Source organism: Uloborus diversus, chromosome 1, assembly GCF_026930045.1.
Source record: "Uloborus diversus isolate 005 chromosome 1, Udiv.v.3.1, whole genome shotgun sequence".
NCBI lineage: Eukaryota > Metazoa > Arthropoda > Arachnida > Araneae > Uloboridae > Uloborus > Uloborus diversus.
In genome coordinates this window covers 147,234,098-147,252,061 of record NC_072731.1, presented here as the reverse complement: position 1 = coordinate 147,252,061, position 17,964 = coordinate 147,234,098, and the positions used below count along the sequence as shown (strand labels likewise).

At 34.7% G+C, this 17,964-nt stretch overlaps 1 protein-coding gene across 1 annotated transcript in view; it reads left to right on the top strand.

The window, feature by feature from the left end:
• Positions 1-7,344: 7,344 nt before the first annotated feature.
• LOC129216168 (transcription factor LBX2-like) overlaps positions 7,345-17,964 on the top strand; it is a 131,564-nt gene continuing 120,944 nt past the window's right edge. The window contains exon 1 of the mRNA XM_054850343.1: positions 7,345-7,858. Within this exon, the coding sequence (XP_054706318.1) occupies positions 7,345-7,858 (514 nt within the window). The remainder of the gene's footprint in view (positions 7,859-17,964) is intronic.

Below are 17,964 nucleotides of genomic sequence, written 5' to 3'. Positions count from 1 at the left end.
ATGTGAAAAAAGTACCAAGACTTTGTTTATCATAAACCCAAACAATAAATAGAACACAATAATATTCAAAAACGCACACAATAAGATGGAGGGGGAAGAGGATCTACTGTAGAAATGAGTGAGGGTGCCAATTTTCTCTCCGAAGGTTCCTTCTTTTCCCCCGCGATGCCTGTCTTTTAAAAGGTGCCCATTTTTCGCCCTAGTAAGAGGTGCCATTCCGGCTCCGTATTGGGTGTCGCTGGTGAACAAGCGTTTCACCCCTGAAAGGTGCCAACGCAACCTGTAGTTTTAACAGTGTACTCAACTAAGAAGTAAAAAGTCTTAAAACAAGAGCTATTAAATGACTAAAAATAAACTATTCAAGAAGTCAATACGAAATATAGTTCAAAGTACATTCAAATTATTGACACTGCTCAAATTGAAAGATTTAAACGAAGTATTGAATTGAATGTTTAAAACTTTTTCGTCCCGAAACACTTTTGTCATGCATTGAGCTATACCATTTGCACGCCCTCCCCCCCCCCTCCAGGAAAGTTTTCAATTGGAGGTATAATCTATATATATAAAACGCTTATGCGTGGCGCAAAACGAGCCTTTATTTCTTTCTCTCCGTTGGCAACGATCCGCTTTGTTTACGATCGCTGTTTACAAGTGCTGCAGACTCGCTTCTAGCGTTAGATGTCTAGCGTTAGAATTTCGATTTTTGAATGAGTGTTTTCGATCACTTGAATATAATTTAAAAAGAAAAGAGCAGTGTTGCTTGGGAGTCTTTAGATGAAAGATTTAAACGCTGATCGGTAAGAAATGCTGCCGATAGGATTAGGCGCGCAAACGCACGCCGTGAACCAAGAATTGCAAATCGAGTGAGTTCTGTAAGTGTTATCAAACATATTTCCAGTATAATCATGCACTTTACCGGAGAATAGAGTTGAAATGGCAGTGATAGTAATGAAACTGGAGAAAAATATTATTTTATTTAAAAAAAAAAGGTAATAATAACACTGATACTTATCCTCGAATGCCACTTATTTTATCCGATAGTAACGTGCCTTTTTAATTCAAACGTGAACAATTTCCTGTTAGATTAGCCTTCCCCTAATAACTATAAATAACGCACAGAGTCAAACTTTTGATAAAAATTTTTTAGATTTGACAAAACCACTTTTCAAGATTATATGTAAGGCAGATGACAGATATGTAAGGCATTCAAGAGTCATAGTATCTGAAAACCCAGAAATTTTCTATCATGTATGCAGAGAAGTATTATGATTTTCTTCTCTTTTTTTGAAATCCTTTGCAAAGTTAATCTTGATGTCGAAAGGTTTTTCCCTTAACCATAGTGCTTACAAAAATTAAAGTTCCCTGCTTACAAGAGCTGCAGAGTCGGAGGAAAAATGTCTTACTCTGACTACAGAATTTTTAGAGACTACGACTCCTTTACCCAAAATTAGTCTCACTCTGGCTGTGACTCCTCAAATATTGGGAGAGCTGCGAATTTTGAGAGAAAATTACTGACTCCGTCTCTTGAAATTTTAAACCTTCGACTCTGACTCCTTTACCATAAAACCAGTCCGACTCCACAGCCCTGCTATAGCTTACCACAAAAAGAAGGTGGATGACCTTAATGCAAAAACATCATTTGTAATAGGCTGTTTGTTATTATTTTGGAATAGATAGGATTAGCGAGACCATGCCTCTTACTATTTGGTGCTTTCTGGAAGATTCTAAGTATTACAAATGATGTTTCCCTTCAAGGTCATCCTCCTTCTTTTCGTGGTCAAGCTTAACTAACTGCAACCTGTAAATACTGAATTTTTTTTTGCAACCACATTTTTTTATATACAGTGAAGCACCGCTTATACGTTTTTGAAGGGACTATGGAAAAAGCGTACAGATGAAAAAATGTATAATTTGTAAAGAAAATGTATATTAGACCCTCCAGGGACAATTTAAAAAATGTATAATTGATAAAAACGAATAGAAGAGAAACGTATAAACCGTGCTTCACTGTATTATGCTATTCCACATAGACTAAATGAATTTATTGGACAATTCTCATTGCAAAATATGTCACTTAGTTTTGCAATGCATTGAAGTTAAGAACTGAACAACAATGACAAAGTAAAGCAACAAATTGAATCGTGAAGACCTGAAGAGCGAAACATTTCACATACTTTTGCAATGGCATTGATGTTAAGAACTGAGCCACGGTGGCAAAGTAAAGCAACAAATTTGGAAACCTGATTTTACTGCTAATATGCTTTCAAAAAATCATTTTGACCATCTGCTTTATTTATAGTCATTAGGAAGGCTAATCTAAAAGGAAATTGTTTACGTTTGAATTTAAAAGGCATATTGCTATCGAATGAAATAAATGGTATCCGAGGTATGAGAAATATTAGCGTTATATAATAATCAATAATTTTTTTTTGCTACAATAATATTTTTCTGCAGTTTTATAATTATCAGTCTTAGGTCAACCCTTCTCCTCCAGTAAAGTGCATGATTAGTCCGTAAATGTATTCGGAAACACTTGCAAAATTCTCTCGATTTGAAGAGGTATAAATTTGTGCACCTTAGCATATCGGCAGCATTTCTGACCAATCTGCGTTCAGATCTTTCATCTAAAGACTCCGTAGCCCACTGCTCTCTTCTTCGTAAATTATATTCAAGTGCTCTGAAGCCCAGAGGCTCACTGGTAGCCCTTCCACGCTGCAGGTCCGGGTTCGATCTCCGGGTTGGGCATGATTGATTCGGCTGTTCATTCCTTCAGTGGGTCGATAAAATAAGTTCCAAGTATGCTTGGGAACTAAACACCGGGGGTTCCGCGTTAGGCTGACCTCTTAACCGGAACATCTGCCTACCCCAGAGACCTTGGTTAGAAGGAGTGAGATGGGTACAGAAGGCCTTGGCCCTCATAAGCTGTCGTGCCACTGGATTTGGTTTCTTGACTTTTAAAACACTCATTCTAACATTTTTTTTTTAAACTAAATCACTGCTTTCAGAGAATGTCAGAAGTTGCTTGCTCTTTGCAACTGTTAGACATTTTGAAACATATATATACACATATTTTGACACTGAACATAGTATAGTTAATGACTATGAAATGTTTTTAAGTGTGTTAACATTGCGGGTTTTTTTTTTCGCTGCAATTTCTTTTACATACAGTAAATGAAGGAAAGAAAGATTATATTATGTTTGCAATTTTAGTACAAAAATGTTCTTTTGCATACTTCTCTCAAAAGATAATGGTATTGCAAACTTTTGCTTTATAATAATCCAATGCACGAGTTGCATGTCAAAGTAATTGTCCCCTTTTAAATATATGAAAATCATAAGTGTTATGATATTCATATTAAGAAAAGAAAAAGTACTTTTTTTTGACAGATAAAGCTAGACCAATATTTGGTGACCGGTGAGCGAGCGTAGCGAGCTCGGATCGCGTAGCGATCCGAAGGAACTGCGTAAGCAGTTCCGGGGGTTGGCGAGCGTTAGCGAGCAGGGGGCGATAGCCCCCTAGTTGTATTTATTATGTTTGGAATTTTTTTTTGTTTTGTTTTTGTTTTTCAATACTATATGCTCTGAACTATAACCTTTGCACCCCCCCCCCATCCAAGAATATATCGATATATCAAAAATATCGATATTTGGAGAGCGATATATCGCGGTATTAAAATTCTTGATATCGGCCAGTCCTAGAGGTAATTGATGCAAAACTTTCAGCTTAACTCACGTTTTTGTTAAGATTTTGATGAATTATGTGCACAATAACTTTCCCCGAAGAAACACTTAGACGAATTAGACTTACATTATTTACCCCAAAGTATTTTGAGATGTCACAAACACTTGATGATAATTTCATTAAGCAAGTATGACTTGCTTAAGTGAAACAATTGATTCATTAATATCTAAACAATGAATACATAAACTAAAAGTTACTGCTTGGGCTAAATAATGTTTCGTAAATAGATATACAAAGTAAAAAAACAATTATAATCTGAAAATTTTGGCACTGCTTTTTTTTTTTTAATTTCCAGTTTTGGTTTCTAAATCGGAAAATAAATAAATAAACCTTAAAAAGGGGAGAGGGGGGGGGGCGGTTGCTACACATTTTCTGCAAGTTCGCTCTGATGAAAAAAATAACCTAATAAATGAATGAAATAAATGAATAATTCCATTTCACAAAATGGTGATCTGAGCTGTTACAGATTTTATACATTAAGGAATCTTTTGTTATAAGTTCAGACAAAAACGGCCGACCGAAAATAAACTGATCACATAAAAGGTGAAGAATAAAACTTACATTGTAATACATTCAAAGGGTTTATATGACATTTATTAAGTTCCTACTTATTTAGTACACACATTTGCACAAACAAAAAGTGTTATTAGTTCAGGAGCTGATTAATTTCAATTAAATTTTCATCAAAAAGTATAATTTTGTTGATGAGGTCAAATTTATGCATAGTTATAATAATTAAATTACGCTTTTCTAAATTACTTTTTTTGTAGCGAGAGAGGGGTTTTACCAGCAGAACTATGAATAAAATGGCAAATAAATGAAAGTACTAAATTAGTGCTGAAATAATGGATTTTTTTTTCAAGTGAAAAATAACTGATTATCAGTTTTTAAAAAATTTGTCAATATTTACACACAAACACATACACACAGAAAGAGCAAAATATGTGTTGTGCAGTGGAATTGAAATCGCAATGGGAAAATAGAACATATAGGAAACATAAATGACAAAAGCAGAGAGGAATGGTTTTTCGACAAGTAAAACCACATAAGAGCATATTTACATTTTTTTCGTGTTGTTTACATAAGCTCTTTCTAAAGCATGCGTATTGAAAGAATAAGACGTGTTTTAAAATTACTTTAATGATTGAAATTTTACCGAGGTAGAAACTAAATCTTCTAAAATGTCAAATACGGGATAAAAATATTAATAACTTAAAATAAAATTGTTCAAATACTTTAATTTCCCATAACGTGTTTTCCCTTCGAATTTTTATGTTTTGTTACATTAAAAAAATCTTTCTTCAACCCAAAATAAAATAAATTCATTACAGACCTTTCAAAGAATGTACAGTGGAACATTTCTAATACCTAAGGAGATTTCCATTATAAAATTGGCTTTCTGCGATAACATTGAAGGAAAGGTTTAACAAATCTATTTACCTTTTAAATTTCAGCAGATTACATCAGTTCCATTGTTCGTAGGGTAAATTAGTGTGTAGTGAATAATATTTTAATCAGGGGCGGATACAGGATTTCATTTTAGGGGGGGGGTCATGCTCAAGAACGTAGTGTTACGTGCAAAAATTTTCTTCTACGAACTCCCCTCCCCCCGTAAAAACTCTTTAAATACACAAACAAAAACCATTGAAATCATAAAAGCTCTGCAAATATGCCTACAAAGATCGTCAAAATCATTAATAAAAATCATTTTAAAGTTTTCCTTAATAATTTTTCAGTTTTAGAATGAAAGCCGAAAATTTTCGAAAACGACAACTCTAAGTTTTCAAAAATTTTGGATCACAAAACGCCTGGTTGATTCACGATAACAACATATATTATTTCAGTGCAAAGAATTTCTCCAACCATGATAGATTGTCATGCGATATCTGTAATCTTCATTTCATTGACGTTAAACTAGAGTAATCTGGAGAATTAATCGGCTACATTTTCAGAATCTGGTTTAACGAAAATCTCCATTTTGTGCAGCAAAAGAGCAAAATGCTTTGTTTTTGAGAAATATTTGTCCGTAATTAATGTTTTACCAAAACTGAGTTTTATCCTCCTGTATAAAAGCTTTCTTTTCATATTCTTTTGTTACAATTAAAAATTTATTTATAAGATCTCTCTAAAATCGAAAGTAAGTAATCCCGTTCATTAAGCCTTATCGGAATTTAATTGACCCTTTTAAACTTTTCTTATGAAAACTAATTATCAAAAATCAATGAAACGAAAAATTAAGAAGAAAATTAAGGACTAACTAAAAACTTCAATTAGCTGCTCCTCATTTAATTGGAAGTAATTAACCCTTCTAATTGATGGACTATCGCCCGGATAAAATCCTCTCTTTTAGCTCTGAAGGAATGGCTAAGATTACACGCATGGAACAATAATGGAGTTTTTCCTCCTCTTTTTTTTTCTCTCTGAGCGTAAACAGGATGTCAACCACTCGGTTTTCACAAATCGTCTCTGCCCCTAATTTTTCAAAGTTCAAAGACGTCTTATCCACAAATTTCTCTCTCCTCTCAGTCACAGTTCTCATCACTCTGCTGTTGCTTTTCCACCCCCCAATCCCCCATCCACGCGCATGCGCCCGCAATTATTCTCTCTTCTCCCCGTTTCTCCAGTTACATCACCCTCGTCCACCTCTCTCAAGCAACCTACTCCTTCTCATCCTTCGGCTTCGTTTGATCTGAAAGTCCATCAATTGAGACTTTCGTCGCCATTGGTGCAGAGTACGGAAATGTGGGTGGAGCTTACTACCCTGTTGGGTGGAGCTAAAAGAGGAGAGGTGGGACACGCTGCAAGAACGTCAAACCCCTGTTGGCCTCTTTGAGTGACTGAGTGATTATGGTGACTAACCAGGGTAACAGCTTTCTTTTCCCCCCTGGCCAGAAGAGACTGGTTTTCTACTCTTCCCCATTCAAACGCGTCGGACGAGTGGTGTTTAAACGCCATATTTCATCAGTTGCCTGTAAATGCGTGACGCGCTGGAACGAGTTTTGAAGAGGTGCCATTGCAGGCGGAGGCACTGACAGCGTTTGTTATTGTGCGAGGGAGCGTACACGTTACACCGCATTATCGCGATGGTTAAGAGGTGATTGCTGTTGCAATGATGCCGGAACTCACAACTTGACAAGCTCAGGACATGTGACAGCAGCTGACTGCTTTATTGACCATCAATATTTATTCTTGTTGGGAGCTAAACACATGCACAACAACAATTAATCTCTGAAATTTTGTTGACAATGTGTGCGCCAGAAGAGTTAACTTAGGGGTCTTCAGACACCTGAATCTACTTCCTTGGACTTCCTGCTTGGAAAGAAAAATGCTGCATGAGTTTTAGTAGTTCCTAACTGTGCAAAGCTTATTTTTATATCAAGAAGAAAAATTCTCACTAACAAGTGCAATTCCTTATTTATTTAAAATCTGTGTTACATTTGTGTTGTCACGTTACAAAACTGATAAACAGAGTCTCTCATCTAAGGCATCAGAATGAGAAACATGACTTCGATTACGATTATTTAACAAGACACTGATCTAACCGTCGATCAATTTTTAACTATAGAAATCGGAAGTTTTTCGATCCATCAAAAGTTCCTATCATGTCCACTCTCACCGATTCTGAATCGCAATCCTCCGAAAAGATGACCCCACCTCTCTTGACATCCGAAGACAGAGAGGAGGATAATGAGGACATCGATGTCACCAGTGTCCCTTCGGAAACTGGCGAAGCCGTGGTGTCCTCCGATGAGGACGAACCGGAGGACGAGTACTTCAAGCCCATCAAAAAACTCTGCATGGCCTCTCGAGTGCCCGTGCCAGTGCCCCCGAGCAGCAAGCCCCTCAGCTCTTTCTTCATCAAAGACATTTTGAGCCACAAGCCGGCACCGGCCCGCTCGTCGGGGGCCGGGATCGTCCGGCCCTGGGACCTGGACTCGTCTGTGTCGTCGCGGGGCCGCCCGCGCTCAGCAGACGATGATTCCCGCTCGGAGAGGTCCGAGTCCGACTCGCCGGAAAGCCCGCAGGTGACTAACCCTAATGCGTCGCCTCTCGACGCTCTCTTCGAGATGACCAGCAAGGCCTTCGAAGGACTGGAAGCCAACGAAAAGGCATCAGGTAAGAATTTAATCCCGATCTCAGTAGCAATTGTAGATCTCTATGCAAGAAAATCGCAGGAAAAAGCTTTAAAATATGTTTATAGATTTTCTCTATTTATATTCAATATTGTGTCAGAAATGTTCTCAATGAAACCGATATCAATATTTTTAAAAATACAATGTGATGGTGCTCTTCCGTCAGCAAAATGTGGAACTGTCATTTTCTTGCAGTGAGGTTATTCAATTGTTAATCAGAGCAAAAATGTTTGTTTCAATTTTTTGTTCACATAATATTAACTACTGCGTAATTTCATGATAAGGAGCGCTTAAGAAAAATTGTATGTTAAAAGAAGAAAATAAGAGAAAGAACCGTCAGAAAATTGATTTAACATTATTAACAACGTACAGTAAAACTAGTTAATTTGTCCACTTGCGGTGTAGTAACAATAGTGGTCATCTTAGGCAGGTGGCCAACTTATAGAGGTTGTTTTTGGGGTATATATATGAGATATGGTATGATTGATAATGTGATTGAAAAGAGCATCAACTTAGACAAGTGGTCAAATTTACAGGTTTTACTGTATACGTTAAATGTAAGGGGCATACAGAAAGTGAAGATTAAATCCTTTTTTGGTATAGACAGGTAGTTTTAAACAGTTGAAATCAACGCATAACAATAAATCTGTACCATAAATGCAAGTATGGTTGCGGCAATTTTTTTAACTTGTATTTATCACAATAATTTAAATCAAAGCTTTATTTGCACGAGAACTCAGGTACCGTGCCATTTTTCAACTTTATGTGAAATTTTTCATAACTATACCGAATTCAGACTTTTTACTAATGAAAATGAGTTCTGAAGATTACAGGACTCCCACACTTCTTTTGCGAAAAGCCTTCGCTTAAACTTAACAAATATAAAATTTCGAAGCATCGTCCAGGGATAACTATGCTATGAGTTATCAACATCTTATCACAATGTCTTCCCTAACATATTTGCCTGGATTATTAGCAAATGCTTTTTATATTGTGTTCCATCTTTAGAAGTAATGGGAAAAAATATTAAAAGAAAAACCCAGAACTTCAGGAATATTTAAGGGGAAAAAGAACATGAAAATGCTTGTGCACAAGTATATTTATGTGTATAGGCAGAATTTTCAATGGAATATAGTTAAAATAAAATACCCAGACATACAAGGTAAAACTGTATCCATTTGAATCAAATTTTCAGCTTCAAACATAAGGATGCCTATTTTTTTTCCTTCATAGACCCTACGTACTTATTCCCGATTATTTATTTTCCCGATATTATTCTCTTTATTTTTATCATGAAGTCATACGTTTACCACGGAGGCTTCACAAGGTGCTATAGAGGTGGTCACATGTACAGGGAACTGATACCTGTTCTTGTTGGTGACAGAGAAACAGGGGTACCCACCTGGGGGTGGGGGGGGGGGTCATGTCGCAGACTGAGCAATTGAAATTTTGGGGCGAGGGGTGTTTTTAGGAGTATTTTCCCCTTTTGGGGGGCATTTGCTTTGGGGGGTCTTTGCGATTTGGGGTGTGTTGCGCCCTTGCTCTTGTGAGGTTATGCACCTCTGCAGACAAGTACCCTTTACACACTAAGCCAGAAGCTCTTAACCTTTCAGAGTATACGATCCCCTTTTAACATTGATGTGAGATCACGCTCTGCCCTCCTCCCTCCTCTCCTTCCTCCAAAACCAAAACACCATATGTGCTGGACACTACAAGAGTAAACAAAAATTTGAAACTGAAGCTATTTATTTATAAAAATATACATATTTTTTGGAACAAAATTTAACATTACTACACATAGCTTTATTTTGAACACGTTCTTAATATAATACATGAAATCAAAGAACTAAATACAACTAAATTTGAAGTAATCAAAGATCTAGATGAGGTTGCCATGTTACACTAGTCCCTTTCACAGCTTCAAAAAGAGGACAGCTGCTTCTGTTTACCAAGTTTTTGATTATAAATTTGTGATGTGTGAAAAAGAGAATCTCAGGTTACTTTTAATGTCTAGCCTTTCTCGATACTTTGACTCCATGAGTGTTAATGCTACAAATGAAGGTTCTCATAGATATGTGGACAAAAACTGCACTAAAAATTTCAAAAAATGGTGGTATTGTAGAAAAAAAATATTTGTTACTAGAAAATTAAGTAAATTTTAGTTACCTCTACGTTTTTAATTTATTTTTGCAATGTATTCAGTCTCTCTAAAAATTCTTCTACGGTTCTTTTAGGGAGGGAGAGGGAAGGGGGGGGGTCACGATGTTCAATTTTTTTTGATGATATATTGCTCTTGGAATATGGGGAACAAGGAACTAGGTTTTGGGAAAAGTAGTTAAAAAACCTATTCTTCGCACTTAACGCAATTAGATGAGGAGTAATTTCATGAAATAGAAATGTTTAAAATTATTTTACAAGAAATTAGTTTCATGCTTGCAAGAATTTCATGGTTATTTAATTGAGTCCGAGTTTAAGTCTAATTCAAAATTCAATATTAACTTTTGTTTTGTTTAATTCTGTTACTAAAAAAATGGAAGAGGAGAAAATATTTTTTTTAAAGTTACAATTTAATTTATTCGACAATATAAATGCTCAGTCTATGATTTACAAACTTTTTACCCTGCAAATCAATTACAATTAAATAGTAAAAATGCTTCCGCATTTTCTTACAATTTAAACGTTTATTCATGAAATTGAGTGTAGGGGAAGACCACCTATTGGACCCCCTACGATCAAGTGGCCCGTGTCGCTAAATGTGAAGCAAAACAAAAATAAAAAGATAGGGCATCTGAAGCCAAATTTAATTAGGAACCACCATAGGTATTTATATTTTCTGTAAATATGACGCTAATTAAAAAATATATATTTTTTTGATAAAGTTGCAAAAGTCCAATTTAGGAATATATGCGTCTATATTGAACAATGCGCATCCTAAATTGGACCAAAACAGTAAATGATATAATAACTTGCATATGAACTGTACAGTCTTTTTACAGGATTTGGAATAGAATGTCCTTTGCTTTGGGCTAACTTGGGGGCAGGGTTGACGAACCCACTGATTGCATTTGATACACAAAATCATGCTCTGCACTTCATCTGTATCGCAAATATTGCAATACCACTTGCTTTATGCGGTTTTGTGCTCCTTCTTTTGCAGCTTTTTCTGCTCTATGTCTTTTTGCAGTAGCGAGGACGCTAGAACGTTTGTCGAAGTATATTTCCCTCTTCTGTCTTCCATTGTTTATGTAAGGTAATACGTGTGCCACCTTAAAAAAATCATCAATAGAAACGACGATCAAAACTTGATGAGAACTATAACCAAATTCCTCGGAACTTGTATTAATTTTATCCGTACATTGTTCTTGTGCATCTTGAACAGAATGTTTACTTTGGTAGTCTCATTTGGACTACAAACTTCTGACTCGGTTGCTGCAAAGTCGCTGTCATTAAACACAATTCTACTGTAACAATTCAAACTCCTTTTCTAGAGAATCCATTCACAGAACATTGGCCACGCTTGCAATTTGTCCATACGAAACACCTAACAATTCTCTTATTTTATATTGGGTAATGGACTTCATTGGATGCTCTCGCATCCACGTATCACAGATTCGATTGAAATATGTGAACAGATGCTTGAAAAAGGCCACGTTTAAGGGCTGTAAACGATGCTTAGTGTGTGCTGGAAGAGGAAGCATTATTACACCGTTATCGTTAGCCAAGTTTTTAGTATAGCCCCATATCATCATTCCTACAAACAACTAAGGCTCTTTCCATTATTTTTACTGCCTAAGAATCACATTATCCCTTTTAGACATCTTCTAAAACCAAGAGTGATCGAAATTAACGTAGATTGTAACTAATAAAGAACTCAGTTTGAAAAAAGAGTTAACGAGCCCAACTTTCAGTCAAATTAAAAAAATAAAATAAAATAAATAAAAAGAGGAATTTTATCTGACAAAACTGAAGTTGAAGCTTCTGGCTAAAAAGAAAGGAAGATAAAAAATCTAAGTTTATGAGAATGAAACTTCTAAGCAATTTACTTAATAGAAACCAATGTGAATGCTTTGATAAGCCTTGATTTATATTTTAAGTAATCCTAAAGGTGCATTTAAATGTTCCCACTAAATTACTTTCTATAAAAAAATTAAAAAGTTTGTTTTAATTTCATGTTCTTAAACTAGACTACCGGTCTTTGTAAATAATAAAGTAACCAATCAAAACGTAACGTGAACAAGCACAAATTTCAGTCGAATTGAAAAACTATATTTAACAAAACTGAAACTGAAGTTTATTGGATAAACACCTAGTTTTATGAGTGGCAACTTCTAGAAAATGTGCTTCAAGAAAACAAAAAGTCAAAATGAATTTCCTGAATTAGTGTTAAAATTATAAAATATGCTCAAAATAATCCTAAGTACGTTATTAAGTTACACTAATCACTTATTTATAACGGGATAAGTAAAAAGGTCTGCTTAATTACATATTCTTAAATTGGACCACCGGTCCGATACAGGAAAATGTTTTCGGTCCAATAAAGGAAAACACGCCATTTTTTATTCTTTTATTGATACCTTGTCAACAAGTTTCCCAAACATGCATGTAAATACATTGCTGTAATCCCCATTAAATACTCTTTATAATACTATAAAAGCAATTTTCTCCGTTCATAAATTTTAGTATTATTGTACTAGATACAAGTTCTTAAAATAAGATCGAACACGTTTTCAACACAAATCACATCGTAACTCAAGCTATGCAGATCGAAATGTGACGAAACTTCATCCTCAACGGTTTCAGACACAAATCTTTGTATTTCCACCGGCGCAGTGTCTACACTAGATTTTAAGCCCCCGGTCCAATTTAAGCAGTGGTCCAATATAGGTGGTTTTCCCGTACTATACGAATTTGCAAATGTAATTCAATTGATCTATAACAAGGCAATTAAAGCATTGTACTAACTTATAAGCCTTCCACTAAATGTATTTTTTTGCTTACAAGTTTAAAAGATTAGTAGTCCAAACTACTAACTTAACTTTTTGCAAATACGAACCATAAATTTGTAACTCCTCTCAGCATATCCCAATTCACTATATATCTAATAAAAAGCTATATTCTTTCATTTTTATGAGTTTAATTTATGTATTTTGATGATGTAATACCAAAAGTGTTATGTCAGCTTTCATTTTTCTCCATCAACTAAGTATTAAGGCTGATTGAAAAACATTTTGAGAAAGATTTACTTCCAATACAATCATCCCAGCACAGTTTTTATATTTTTAATTACCGCATTCAGATTTTAATAATGTTACTGCATCGGTAATGGCATAAAACTCGAAAAACCTCCCAAAGCATTATATAATAATTCAACACTCCAGAAACAACAATTTTAACAAACATATTTAAAAAAAAAAAAACCTGGTCTGAAGTTTTCCTGAAACTTTGAGTACTTTTGCACTTTTTGAAAAAGTGATGTAAAATATATATATATATATATATATATATATATATATATATATATATATATATATATATATATATATATATATATATATATTTAAGTCAAAATAGTCCAACTTTGAACCAGAACAAAAATCCATTTTTGCAATTCCACGGGCAAAGTAAGACAGTAAGTATTTTGTATGATTCTATGCAAAATATACATTCAGAAGAACTTTTCCCTTATATTATTACATCATGGTAATATTATCATGGTAATTGGACTGACATTTTAAGAAGTAGCATTTCACCTTGTTTTGAAATTTTTTTAAAAATCATCCAAAATGTATTTTGAGAATTCATTTATACCATTAAATTCAGCTGAAAAACGCAGTAATCCAGGGGAAAAGATCTTTTGTAGAATGTATGTTTTGCATTGAGTATTACAAAGTGCACACTGTTTTGCTTAAAAATGTCAGTCAGTTACCCGTGTAATTGCTCTTCTCTAACTGTTTTAAAACTCCAAATTTTTATTCACAAGGTATGTATAATCTACCGCAGAGTATCACAATGTTATGGGAGAAGAGGTTTCAACAACTGCAAACCAACATTCAAGAGTAGCTTCGAAAGAGTAAATGCATAATTCCTGGCTTATATTACATGTGCGCAGCGTTGCACTTATTTTGTAAAATAAAGAGTCGAAAAGTGATAGTATAAACTTGATATCGAACTGCAGCATTGGACCTTCTAATGGTTCAAAGTCACAACCGAAATGAATGTACAGCTTTGTGAAAAGTTAAAGCAGTATAGACAAATGGCCTGAATTTTAGCCCCTGTACTGTAACACTAAATATTTTGATTTCTCTGAAAAATCCTGAAAGCATTCGCCGTTGAGAGCTTTCAGACCTTCTTGAAAAGATCCTTTATTTATACTCAGCATACTCTAAGTATTGAGTGTATTTATCCTGCTTATAGAGTTCATTATAAGCTCTATAGGCGATTCCCAGAGGTTCTTTATAGTCAACTCCAATCTTCTCTTCGTTCCATGGTCAATTTCATAAGACATTTTAGCTGGCGGGAGGTCTAACGTAGTAACTCGATTCAGCTGCCCTCCTGAAGAAGATTTAGGCGTATCTCACAAATTTAGCTTTCAGTTTAGAGCACATTTCTAAATTCATTTGAATGGTATCCCTGTAATAATCACAATATCGAGTAATACAATAAAATCTGTAAAGTTTACCACCTATTTAACTTGATCAAAAGTAGTGCACTGCAAGTGATCAATTTACACAAATTTCATTGTATTTCCAATATTTATTCACATTTAGCTGCATGAAGTGGGCTTGTAACTATATTTTGAGTGAAACAAATAGCAATGCTCATATGAAAAATAAATTATTCAAGAAAATTTTGAGACGTACCTTTCTTATTTATAAAAGCAGTTTTCATCGCGACAAAAGTTTTTCTTGGAGCAAATTCTCGTAGCTTAGTGTCTCGTATTTTATATAACAAGATACGTTTACTCAATTTTATGTTCTGGTTTCACGTTTTCTTTCCACTAACGAAACTAGCATGTTATGGTTATCCCATACTATCTTTGAAAATCATTAAAGGGCGCCACGTCTTTGAAGTGACCTGCCTTTTTAATGACTAAGAAAACAAGACAATACTTATTCTATGCCGATGAATTTGTTTTTGAATCTGCGTGTGATCCACTCTTTTCTCCCTTTGTTATTAGGATACTTTTTTGACAATGTCTTTTTTTTTTTCATGGCATCTATTTTGGGACTTTCGAGAAAATGGTTTTACCTGATATCTTTTCAACCAATTTACCACCCTAACGATCTCCCCTATTTACCTAATGAAGTATTTAACTCACTGTAGTGATATGAAAAATAAAAAACTGGGAGCTGTAGCACTCTCAATATTTTTCTGGCATAATATAGAATCGTCAAAGAACTAGCTGAAGATTTAAATCTACAAAAAATCATTCACCATGACTTCAGAAAATCATGTATCATCTCTCACTCATAACAAATTAAAAAATTCCTTACTTTTACTAGCGAATGGAGAATAATGAGCGGGCCACCATATTACCAACAATACTTTTTCATTGTTCTAAGCTCAAAGCAGAAGCTCTGCCAACAATAGCAAATTTTAAAATGATCGATTTTTCTTAACATTTATTGATTTATCCCCAGTTTCGCCGACGTTTAAAATTTCCTCTCCCCCTTCCAATATATCAAAAGGTATGATTGAAACTGAAAATCCGAGGGGGGAGGGATTTCGTGTCGGCGAAACTGGACTGGAGGGGGGGGGACACCCTTTTATTTTTGTGCAAAAATCCCGCAGTCAAAGCAAAAATCTTTGTGTGTATTAATAATCAACAATTACCTAAAATTTAATAGCTTTAACTATACGTTATTATGATGATATTTAATTCAGAATCAGTAAATGTGTTTCGACTCCGTTCAATATAGAGCAGGCGCTGACAATAAGGTATAAGAAGTCGTACTTTGGTCCTTTTGAAAGACGAAAGCAACACAGTCGTTTTCATAATAATAATAATAATAATAATAATAATAATAATAATAATAATAATAATAATAATAATAGAATTGTGACAGAACTAACAACAACAATAATAACAGCAACAAACTAAAATACGGTTTAGAGAGCTGAACCTTCACTACAAGGGAAATTATTTTGAGACTGGAATACATTACAATTCAGTACACTAAAAAAAAAAACGTGTAACCTTACTCCGTAAAAGCGGTGTCAGCTTAGCTACCTCCATAGCAATGGAGTAACTTAACTGATAAAACTGATACAGTAAAACCTGTGAAGTTGACCACCCTTGTAAGTTGACCACCTGTCTAAGTTGACCGCTTTTTCAGGCACGGAAAGAGGGCTTATCATATAAATCAACCTCTGTAAGTTGACCACCTGTTTTAGTTGAACACTAAAGTAGTGCACCGCAAGTGGTCAACTTTGCGCAAGTTTCACTGTATAACGCTCATACGTTACACTAGTTTTATCAGTTAAGTTACTCCATTGCAATTGGAGAAAACTAACCGCTGTGCCGGAATAAGGTTACACAAAGTGCAAAATGCTGCCACCGTATTTACGGAGTAAGGTTAACCATTTTTTTTAACAATGTGAAAAACAAACCTCTGAAAGTTGTGGTAAAAAGTACTGCCATCCATGTGTTGCCACTACTTTTTACTGTAAAATCCAGTTTCACTGAAAAATTGTACATTAAGTGTTTTCTGAATTACAGTAGATTTTATGACAGTACTAACGTCCTGAATTTACGGTACCATTTACCGTAAAATTTCAGGGTGTTTTAGTGCATACTTGGACGTGTAACGTCACTAAACCCTTCTTTATTTTTTTTTTTCCAATCACATTCCATTTTTCCTCTCTTTATCTCAATAAAATATCTCCGTCCAATCCAATCTTCACATAAATCAATTGACGTTTAAAATGTAAACAATCCGCCGCCATGATCTTAGCCTCATCTTAAGTGTGGAATGTATAGGTAAAGAATAGATTTAGAGGCGGGAAGCGAGAAAAGTGTCAGATGCATGCTATCTCGGTAGCGATCTAAGTACACTCACGATGTGTTTACCTACAATAGGCGGCACTGGGAGGAAAAACGAACCACAGGTATTTTCGGGTCAAAGGAAGGCGAACCTTAGAAAAGGAGGAAAAAGTGAAGCTTTTAATAAGATAGTGAGAAAAAGCCGGCTGTGTTTATGGTTCAGTTATTGTCATCTTTGGGTCGTAATCTGATGTTTTTAAAGATTATTAGCAATTAAAAGGAACAATTCATTGAAAATACTTCGATGCAATCTAATAATACAATTATTTCTACTTAATGTTCTAAATAGTAATTAGGAATTGGAGCAAGAAAAAAAATACCATCAATTGCATAAAAATTGTCTTTCTGTAAAAATGAGTTTTTAACAAAAAAAGCAATTTAATTTTTCGAGCGTTTATTGAACCAGCGCTTTGGTAAATTTCATTCACTGAAAATATGTTTTAATTGTGAAATATAAACTCGTATAATAATGGAGAAAGCATACCTCTCTTTTAAATGACGTTTTATTTCACTGTTCTAAAAGAGACGTGACGTCTAAAGTGACACTTTTTATTAAAATTTATTGATGAATTCAATGATTTTTTTATTTTTATTTTGTTCTGGATAGTGTTTATTTTCTTCACATCTGGAACGGCTGGGTTTTCGTTTTTTCGATGCCACAAAATTGATGCGGATTTACTTAGTGCCGTGGGCAGGCACTCGGTAGTATCTACAAAAATGAACTTTTGAGATATTTGAAGAAATGCTTTTTTGATTATCCATGAACAACTGAAAAATGCTGGAATTGGACGTTCTTTTCGTGCTTTATTTTCAGCGAAACGAAGTACTCAAGTTTGTACAGTATAGCTTGAGTAAAATACATGACAAAAATGCAAAAAAAGAAAAAAAAGGAAAATTTTGAAAAAATACTGCTATTTACTTTTCCAGGACATTATAGGAGCACATTGTAGGTAGACTAGGACTTATTGTGCATAGATGCTCACGAAAACTGAGCTCCTGCCCTTTCCAATTTTACGCAAATATTTACATTTTAGGCGAAATTCGGG